General features: G+C 38.5%; 1 protein-coding gene across 1 annotated transcript; it reads left to right on the forward strand.

Annotated features, from left to right (window-relative positions):
* The first annotated feature begins 7,444 nt into the window (after window positions 1–7,444).
* irx1b (iroquois homeobox 1b) lies at window positions 7,445–10,783 on the forward strand. The gene is made up of 4 exons (XM_079590791.1): window positions 7,445–7,841; window positions 8,504–9,473; window positions 9,601–9,673; window positions 10,075–10,783. The coding sequence occupies exons 1-4, from the start codon at window positions 7,596–7,598 to the stop codon at window positions 10,118–10,120; spliced, it is 1,335 nt and encodes a 444-aa protein (XP_079446917.1). The 5' UTR covers window positions 7,445–7,595; the 3' UTR covers window positions 10,121–10,783.
* The last annotated feature ends 241 nt before the right edge of the window (window positions 10,784–11,024 follow it).

Below are 11,024 nucleotides of genomic sequence, written 5' to 3' on the forward strand. Positions count from 1 at the left end.
TTAGGGGCCGGAGGAGCTCTCATAACCTCACGGTGACTTTCAGAGTTCATCAGATGAGATGCCAGATGTAGGTGTCTGATATGTCCAATCTGATTACCTGGACTACCAACAAAAAGTTTCCCCGTACAGCCTGTTTAATGCTAAAGGCTGTATAGGCTTTTATAGGATTTAGCTATTCTCTCTGTCCTATTGCTCCAGCAGTTTGCCGTCTTTAATCTAATAATACTCAAGGCTATGAGCTGTAAGGTAACTATGGAGATCACTTAAGCTTACCGTCTTTAGGCTTTCTCTTGCAGTTTGGGTAACTAATACCTGATTAAATCCTGGTGCAGACAATAGGCTTGGTGGTGTCGATTGATGTAGCCTGTGCTCCATGGGGGTTGGTGAGTGGATGAAGGCCTGCTCTGTAAAGGATACCCTCTTTATCCCACCCCATGAGGGGCGCTTAGTCCTGGGGGAGCCAGCCGGTCCCCGAGGTTCGACGGACCAAAACACGCTCGCACACGGACCGGATTTTAGCAATGAATGTAGCAGACTGTTCCTTTGGGTAGGTCCATGGCGAGATGATTTGGCAGATGGCAAGAAAAATCACAGAATCAATAGAATTAATGCAATTCATTGAGATAAACAGATTTTATTTAGCATAAACCAAATTCTGGGAATAGAATCAATTAAAGAGAAATTAAAAGTTCACCCCCCCCCCCCCCCCCCAAAAAAAAAAACAACAACGTGCATGTCGTTCCAAACCTGAATTATTTTTCATCACTAAAGAAGATATTTAGAGAAATTTCTCAAGGTGCGTCCCAATTTGTGTGCTTGCCATTTTGTAGTATAAATAGTGCGAGTAGTGTGTACACACTGAACATTTCAAGAAGAAAAAGTGCACTTCAAATTCATGGCTGATGCACTTCATTAACTGAAAAGTGGCATGTTGGACAGTCAACTTTTGCAGATTTCCTTACGTAGACGAGGGGGAATGGCTGTCATATCTGATGTTGGATCACAAAATAACCTCATAAAATTCATACAGTAGAAGGTTGAGTACATAGTGCATAGAATAAGTGCATATAGTTTGTCATTTTGGACAAAACGTTAGTCAATTGGGTTCATTGGGGACTACATCGGACCCCAATGACTTTCATTGCATGGCCAAAAAAGTTCTTCAAAATATCTCCTTTATAGATCCACGGATGAAAGAAAGTCATACAGGTTTGAAATGACATGCGGTGAGTAAATTGGGTAAACTATCTCTTTAAACATTCTATAATGACCGCTGCTTGAATGAAATGATGATAATGATAATTCCAAAACAATGACATCACAGCTATCAGTTGCATTTGCATGTAAGCTTATCCCAGGCATGTCGCTGAATGGACCAAATCAACAAGGCCCCACTTCAGGGTACCTTTTCCAACCATCCCACCACCTAGCCAACAACCTCTCCTGCCCCCTCATCTATTGTGTTAACCCCAAGAACCCCCTCTGAGCATCAATGACCACAACAAAGCAGCGGGCAGAGCTTTAAGCTTCTAAGATCAGCAACCTAGTGAGCCTGAAAGCAATGCTAATTGCTAATAGTGCATGCTAAGCATTAAACTGACTAGCACTGAAACAAAGGAATAAATAAACTGTGAAACGGATTCAAATGCAGGCCCTTCTGAGATGGGCCTGCTTGAAAGCTTTTTGTTGCCCTCGCGAAAGTGGGCGGAGGGGCTTGCCGATGTAGTCAGCAATCGTGTAAAACATCTGTTAAGTCCAGAAACTCTGTTGGAAATGATGGAGCTGAGTTTGACAGCAAACAGCGTGGATTAGAAGTGGTTAATTGGTGAACCGATGAAACTGAACCGGCCAAGCCACGCTTAGGTCTGGACAATGATCTACTGTATCAGGCCACAGGCGGTTGACCTTTCCTGGGATGAGTTCGCGTTATCAGAGGATCTCTGACGTTTAATGACACCTATTGACTCTCTTAAGAACCGATTACATACTAACTTTAACCCACCCGCTAATTGATAATGAGGAGGCATTAGCTGAAGCATTTTCCCTCGGGCTGTGGACCAGGGCTCAGAAGAATTTAATCAAACATAGCCATTATCAAAACCTAATGAAGACCTTACTGCCATAGTGTGCTTTAAACTGCAGATTGGGTCAATTACATGATGCTAATGATATTAAAAGTACATTTAAAAATACATTCATACTATACCTCTTCTATGAGCATGTTTTCACTAAAAATAATTTGATTACACTTTATTTTAAGGTGACGTGTTACGTTGTGCTTACTCAAATAAGTACTAAGTAATATTAATTAACTACATGTAGACATACGGTTAGGGTTTTGTTTAGTTACTTGTAATTATGCCTAATTTACTGTTATTACTATTGTAAGTACATGTCGTAACTTGTAATTAAGTCACCTTAACAAAGTGTTACCAAATGATTTCATTTATTTTAAATAATGTATTAAAAAATGTATATTATACCAAATCACATTCATGTGGTGCAACCAACAAAATCATGTGGTGCAACCAACAAAATCATGTGGTGCAAACAACATATACATTTTATTATTTTGTTATTTTTGTACGATTATCAGTCAATATTCAATCTGGGTCCTGAAGCAAAACCAAGTGAAAACCACTTGTTTAAACTAACAGCTCATTTTCCTTAAATGTTACGTCAATTAAATCTTTCAAGACCGCAATCAGAGCGTCACACTAAAAGGGTCATCAGTGTTAAAATCTCTCAATCTCTGCTCTTTTCTTTCGTCACTTTTTTTTTGTTCCTTCATCCTTAAGTAGGGAAATGAAGCTGTGATGGCATCAAACTGCTGTTCATCAATGGATCCTACACTCATTATCACGGAGTCTTTGTCACTTACAAAAGCTCCACTGCACAGTCATCTGGTCATCTCTTAATACACACTCCAGGGGTAATTGGCTCATTGGTGCAGGACAATGTGTGCAGAGGTATCAGGAAATCCTGAAAGGTTAAGACAATTTGATATTGTACTGATTTCCAGGGAGTTTTATCTTATTGTTAGTGGAGACTAATTAGGTTTATTTTTAGTGTGATTTCCATATTTTATATTAGAAAATTATTTCCTCACTGTAAAAATGATTGTTGGTTTAACTTAAAAATTAAGTAACCATGGTTGCCCTAAAATTTTAAGTTCATAGAAAAAGAAAAAGAAATGTTTTATATAATAAAGGAGATTAGTTAAATCAACAGAAACTCAAAATATAATGTTATCTGAACAAAATAAATTGAAAATATGTGATTAATCCAAAAAATTGTTTACAGTGCTGTAAAACAAGTAATCAACAAGTGTTAGTGGAGTTACTGTACCTTCTTCACTGGATAATTCAAATCTACAGATTTATTTTCTGAATTCGCTAATTGAGCAAATTCATCAATATGGTATTTATTAGTTTATATAGTTACATTTAGTCTGGTTGTAAACCAGAGAAAGATTAGGATTAAGGTAAATAAATGACACTAAAACCACTAATTCCATGTGACCTATGAAATAGATGGTGTGTGTGTGTGTGTGTGTGTGTGTGTGTGTGTGTGTGTGTGTGTGTGTGTGTGTGTGTGTGTGTGTGTGTGTGTGTGTGTGTGTGTGTGTGTGTGTGTGTGTGTGTGTGTGTGTGTGTGTGTGTGTGTGTGTGTGTGTGTGTGTGTGTGTGTGTGTGTGTGTGTGTGTGTAGAGTTAAACGACACATGGTCTGTGAGAGCAGGTCTGTTAGAGGACATCCGGGAGGAGAGGAAATGTTGGCACACACTTCCTCCTGTACTGACAACTAAAGGGGAGACACACACACACACTTCATTCTTATGCCAGATTCTGACACACACATTCACACAAATGGGGGTAATTAATCTCCTCTTCATTAGGATTACCTTTTTTTTTTTTTCTTGAGGGATTTAAAAATGTCTGGATATTATAACACAATAAAGCGCTTCAACAATCCAAGGACAACAGATATGATGGCATTCATCGTATATGCAGTGAAAACAAAACCCTTGATCTATTGCAGTAAAATCCCTTGCAGTCAGATTCACAGTGCAGTGACACACACACACACACACACAGTAAATGGTCATTAATGCATTCAGTTTAATGGCTCATTACAGAGGGAGGCAATGTTTAGCCAACAGTGTTAGAAAGGTCAGCAACTGAGGGGGGAGGTTAGAGAGGTGAGGAGATTCACCAGATGAGGGTAGCTGGGTGAGGAAGGGGGGATAACCAGGACCCATGGGAACTGGAGTCCTGCCCTCTGTTAATGGACTGCAAAATGAGCCCCGGTCCCCCGTGTCATCAAATCAGATACAGAGGCAGATGGAGATGGAGTGAAAGATGACAATCAGGGTCAGACCCTTCATATTAAAACCGTGCTGTTTCAACGTTCACAGTTGGAGGCGGAGGCAAAGGATGAGTTCGTTTCACTCACATGTATGGAATAGGATTTTTTTTTTTAAAGCTTAACGTGCTCACAGGAAAAAATTAAAAACACCAGCTTCAAAGATGCTTTGATTCTGTGTCAGCAGAAAACTGATCAAGGTAAAGCAGTCCTGGCGTTCAGTTTAGATCTTCTGATTCACCACCTAAAGTCATTTTCTCCTTCTCTGGCGTTTCATGAAATTCACACTTCAGAACATCTATGTACACGAGGAGTCGACTCATTTTGATCTTCTTTGTGGCCTGTAAACTGAGACTAACCTTCAATTATTATCCCAGTGCAAGTAAACGCAGGAGATGCAAATGAAAAAAAAAGTAGCAATAGCAAATAATAAAAAAAAGGCAAATATTTGGCAGTCTTTGCACTACAGCGTTAAAGTCGGCTTGAAATGGAAGTTGCGACGGACTTTATTTCCGTATTGTGAATTATTCTTGAGAGAAACCCTTATTGAATGAGCTAAAATATGTGGGGCAGAACTTAATGTCGTCTATTATTTGTTAATTGGATATAGATAAAAGTGGGCATTGTATACTGGAGTTGGACCCACTTTATATTAAGTGTCTTTTGGCCGGTTTCCCAGACGAGGCTTAAGACTAAAATGCATATTTGAGCTGTTTTAACTAAAAGAAACTTGCTAACATATCTTAAAATATATCAGTGCCATTGTTTTGTCTCAAGATGCAACCCAGTAATGTTTTTTTCTTCTTCTAAGGCACACTTATAAAATCTACCTAATTGAACTAAGGCCTAAGCCTGGCTTAATCTAAGCCGTGTCTGTGAAACCGGGCCTTTACTAATCACATTAAAATTAATCATTTGATACAATGTACTCATTGTGTACCTATGTTGTAATGTTGTACTTAAAATACCAGCATACATTACATCTGTAATTAATTTCTGTAGGCTTATTACACCTATAATCTGTTGACCCCTACCTTATAACCCATGCTTAAACCTATCCATACCAGCAAACTCCTAACCTAACTCAATGTAGCAGCAATACAACATGAACACGAAAAGCTACATTATAACAGCACTCTTTTTCTTGTGCAAGTTCATAGTAATTAAGAGCACCTAATAAAAAGTGGGACCAAAATGTATAACATACATAAATGTGTTACAACATTTTTCCAGCATGAACTGCAGAGGATACTGCTTAAAATAAAAAGTGTAACCAAATGTGGTTGGTGCAATCTCAGAAAAAAATGGTTCTAATATGTACCATTTAGGTAGCTATATTTGGTACCTTTGAGGTAATAATATGCACTCTTTATTGAAAGGGTGTCCCAGGGAAAGTTTTTTTTTGTGTGTTTTGAGTGTGTAAATAAATGTGAAGTCTGCCCTTAATGATAGACTGATAATCTTAGTATTAGTGGAAACGTGTTTGGATGCACCTGAGAACGTCACTGGCATGTGATTCCATTGCCATTTTAAAACGTAAAACTACTTACTGCCAAATGGAGGACTAACTGCTGTAATTAAATCATTAAATCTCACTCTCCGCTTCGCAGGACACGAAGAGAATCGCCTAACCAGCTCGCCAAACTCATTTGCTACTCGAGCATGAAATTATGACTTTTTTGGATAAATAATTACAAAGCTAACATCTGATAGCAAGGTGCACCCAGGGGGAGGATTAGCGCAGACAGGGGTGTTAGCCCTCATTACCAGCAGTGGATGAGAGGAGGAGAGAGAAAATATACTGGGATGGAGAGATAGGCTGTGATTTTAATTGCAGGCTTCTCTGGTTGGCTCCTTATCACAACCTCTCAGAGGGATCAAATGGCTCCTCTGAATGGAGCATTTCATTAACCTGTCACCTTATCACGGGACAACCTGTGTGATGCTAATGTGCAAATTACCATAAACGGGATCGTTTGTTTCCCTGTTGGACATTACTGAGACCCTCTCTGGCACGCCGTGTGAGCGCGCGCGCGTGTGTGTGTGTGTGTGTGTGTGTGTGTGTGCGTGTGTTCGCGCGCGCTGTGAGAGGGAGGGGAATGATGATGATGATTCTCTCCGCTCCATCAAATCACTATTACGCTCTTATTACTTTCTTGAAAATTCCACACCAGAAGCCACTTCTACATACAAACTCAAACTCCTGAGCAGAATGCGCGAGTGGAAAATGCTTAATAAAACATTAAATTTTGACTGGACATGCTATATGGCATTGCACGATCAAATGCATTTAATCATGGATGGATAGTGAAAACTTTAATGAACACATTAGTAGCTACACAAAACCTGGGAAACGTGTTTATTTAGTATCTGGCAACGTGGCATTTGCTTTACTAAATCTAGTCAGTTTCTAAAGTGGGCTGCTGGAGAAAATAATCGTATTAAGATATGGAACATTTTTTATATTTGCACTATAAATATGTCACATTGGAAGGTTCCATGATGACTTAAAGTTAATAGCCTCTCCATAGTTCTAGAAATATGTTTTTACCTAAAACATAACTTTTAATAAAACAATGCCAACAATGATAACAATTATTTATTTATCATAAGTAGCCTATACTCTATACTTTTATAAAAATCCATATTTAATTTTAACAATAAATATACATGTATTGTCTTTGAAAATATTATGTAAAACAACCGTTAACCAATCAACTAACAATATTTTTTTACTGTATAACTTTTGTATTGTTTATCCGTTCAAATCAACAATTCACAGAATAGTTAGTCTTTTTCTACAATCATTATTTTGAATATCAGTTTTAAATGAGTCCAGGAGGACGTCAAAAAAACTATACATGCTATGTTCAACAACACTGATTTTAATATTGTTTTAAAGATTTCGATATTTGTTGTCATATTCAACACCTTTACGCAAACAAGACGTATGTAGGCTAACTAAAGTACTTCGTTTACACTGCCACACAAACACACACACACTGCAGCCTACTTATCGCGTGGCCTCGGATAGGAGGGGCCTCGCGCTTAAGTAGCATGCCAATCAAGCCGTCAACTTCAAATTGTGAGAGGTCCAGAGGGTAGACGCATCACTAGACGTTCCTCCTGACGAGACCGCGCTTCTGCACCAAGCGAGAGTTATTGCTGTGATTGAAAGTGGATTGCCCTTCTCTCCTGTAAATCTCCGTCAGAGTTCCTCGGGAGTTGGACATGTCGTTCCCCCAGCTGGGTTACCCACAGTTCCTAAACGCTTCCCAAGAGGTGTACGGAGCTGAGCGCGCGGGTGTCATGCCGTCCTCTCCACGCGAGGGAAGCTCGGAGAACGGCGCAAATCCCGCGACTGCAGCGGCTGCTATCACGCCAATGCTCGGCATGTACGCGAATCCGTGGACCGTGCAAAACTATAGCGCCTTTTTACCTTACAACAGTGCCGAGCTGGCCCTTCTGTCTCAAATGGTAAGATACTTTTAGACTTTATAAAAAAAGTAGCCTATTTTACGGTTCATTCCCGCGGATAAATATTTGTACAATGTTTTGAATTGATGAATGAAACCTTATGACTCTGTCAGGGCTAAATCTTAATAATTGGCAACGCTTCGAAAAGATAAAAAATGACATCTTTACCAAATGTTCCATGTTCAGAGTTGCATGAAGTCCATATATATTTTAAATTATCCATAAATGCCTAGTTAAAAATAACTAGTTATAATTGTAATTTGTAAAAAAAAAAAAAATTACTCGCAGAAAATTATACAATTTTAGATATATATCACGAGTCAGTTCTTGCATCACTACTTTTTAAGAACGAAGTTTATTTCGCTTTTCTTATTTAACTAATTTACTCTAAAAACTTTTTTGAAAACAATTAATATTTTGAAATTATAGTTCTTCGTAATTTACATTAGTTTTTACTTGTTTGTTTTAAAGTGAACTGCTGCAAAGAAGTGTGTTGCCATGTTCTTCCCCCAGTTGAAATAGTCAGTTCACTAATTCTCTTTTTCTAAATTAAAAGAAAAGAAAACAAGGAATGAGGCTTTACACACCTTACTCGTCTTCCTTATGCATATTTCTGATGGTTTCAAAAACTTTTACTGATAGTCAATTTTGGCAATCCCCAGGGGTCGCAGTATGAGTTGAAGGATAACCACGGGGCTCACCCACCAGGATTTGCAGTCCACACAGCGCCCGGTTTCTATCCATACGGCCAGTACCAGTACGGTGACCCGGCCCGGGCCAAGAGCGCTACCAGAGAGACCACCAGCACACTGAAAGCATGGCTTCAGGAACATAAAAAGAACCCGTACCCCACCAAGGGTGAGAAAATCATGCTGGCCATCATCACTAAGATGACCCTTACGCAGGTTTCCACCTGGTTCGCCAACGCGCGCCGGAGACTCAAGAAAGAGAATAAAGTGACCTGGGGTCGCAGTGCCGAGGACAGAGACGGACGGATTTTCGACAGCGACAATGACGACGACGCGGACAAAAATGACGACGATGAAGAAATCGATCTGGAGACCATCGATATTGACAAGTCTGAGGACCCCAGGGAGGATCAGAATCAGGAAACCTCAGATGATCAGCCTGAGAGAGAAACCGTGGAAACACCGCGGATATTATCCTCACCAGCACTTAAAATGGACAGCCCTTTGTCGAGTAGTAATAAAGAACTGAGTGTGGTCAAAAGCGTTGGTGAGGTGTCTCCTGGTGGACCAGTGTGTCAGAGGCCTGGAAACAGCAAACCCAAAATCTGGTCTTTGGCGGAGACGGCGACAAGTCCCGATAACACGCACAAACTCAATGTACCCTCGACGCCCGCAGGCCTCAGGGCCTCACCCTCGACCCATCCAGCTTTCCTCTCCACTAACGGAATTTATACTTGCCAGATTGGGAAACTACACAACTGGGCGAGCGCAGCTTTCCTCAGCGCAAATTCTCTGATGGGCGTGCGCTCACTTTTAAGTCAAAACAGTAACTTCCCAAACCACAGCCCGGTTACGAACCCCGAGAAGAAACCCTCGTCCGCCTCTGGGTCTCCATGTCTAGATAGCGACAACTCATCCGACAGTTTCAGTCTCAAACATAACGGTTAGTATTCAATATGCAAAGTCATTTTCGAGATCAACAACATTTTGGTCGCTGCTGTTGCCGTTAAATGCATTTTTGTTTCAAAGAGCACAGTTTTTCATTTATTTATCCTTTGAATTGTATTTAGATCAAGAAAACGTTCAGAGAATTGAATCTCCAACACTTGCGTCCAGATCACCGTTTCCAGTCATCCATGACAGGTAAATTATACATGCACACATCGTTTTTTTTTTGTTTTTTTTTTTCAAGGTTTTGATAACGCCAAACCTTGATTAGCTTTAATAATTACGAAAAGTTTCACAGTTTCACTTCACACACAAGTCAATGTTCTTAATAACATTTTGTAAAGATCTCCATTAGTTCATCATTATTTAATGCATTCAAATAATTAGACACTTTTTCATTTACATTTAAATAGCATGTGAATCTTTGATTCACACATTTTATTAATAATCATGGCTTGTTGGAATAGCCAATTAAAGTTATTTAACGTCTAACTGAAGAAAACCAGTCATTTGCATCGATACACATATAACTCTACTGATGCTGGCATTTGTTGAAGTACATTTTGCTAATTTCTGTCCTTTCTCTACTCATACAGGTCTCATCATGAAACATCACAACGCGCTCTGAAGACTATTTCATGAACACAGAACTTATCAGAAACCTCTAAATTATTTAAGGAAAAACTAAAATGTGACAATACAATAACAACATATAGCGTCATCAGATAGACCAAAATAATTTTTGTATTTCTTAAAACGCTCCCATCCTGCAATATCATTTTTGTATTGTCATTTAATATCATTCCAGCATGTTTGAGTTTACCGTGTAGCTCGCCTGCATTTCTTTTACAGAGTTAATGAGAGTTATTTGTCAGAAAATTGTGAAAATGATATATTTTTGTGTAATAAAGAAAATGAGATGAATTGTGTTACTGAAATCCATAATCATACGTTAATTAATTGTGAGTTATTTGTTCAAAATCCATGACTGAATTAAGACACGTCATTTTGAGCGGTTTCGTTACAGTGATTTTTTTAATTGCAAGGGAATCAAATATATGTTATAAAAATGTAAAATTATATTAATGTAAAAGGTGAAATTATATTTTTAATAACTTTGATAATCCGACATAGCCTATATAGGCTACGTGTCCACATATTAGGTAGCCTAATTATATCCTAATAAGCTGTTGATTTTCAAAAATCGTGTATCAAAACCAGTAAAGTTGCTGTATTACATTTTTACATACAATTAACTTGGATGTTTAAGTCATTTCAACTTAAATTACAATAAACTGACTTTACAAAAAGGATTGAATCTTGTAAAACTTATTAAAAAGTTTTTTTTTAGAATTTTAAATCATAGGCCAGACTTATTTAGAATTTATTAATAATGACAAAAGTTGTCAATGTACATTTATTCTATTTATTAACATTTAGGCCTATTCTAAGTTACCGCTTTGAAATAGGCAACGGCGACATCTATTGGCAACTTTTTCAAATGTATGTTTGGAATGCGAAATTATTCAAATTCAAAAGAATGTAA

The sequence above is a fragment of the Phoxinus phoxinus genome, assembly GCF_949152265.1.
Source record: "Phoxinus phoxinus genome assembly, chromosome: 19".
NCBI classification, from domain to species: domain Eukaryota; kingdom Metazoa; phylum Chordata; class Actinopteri; order Cypriniformes; family Leuciscidae; genus Phoxinus; species Phoxinus phoxinus.

Bases quoted from the DNA above. Each gene is read 5' to 3' on its own strand.
- irx1b (XM_079590791.1), top strand. From the start codon at position 7,596: ATGTCGTTCCCCCAGCTGGGTTACCCACAGTTCCTAAACGCTTCCCAA. The intron at 7,842-8,503 runs GTAAGATACTTT...GGCAATCCCCAG, and splicing joins TGGCCCTTCTGTCTCAAATG to GGGTCGCAGTATGAGTTGAA. The intron at 9,674-10,074 runs GTAAATTATACA...CTACTCATACAG, and splicing joins TTTCCAGTCATCCATGACAG to GTCTCATCATGAAACATCAC.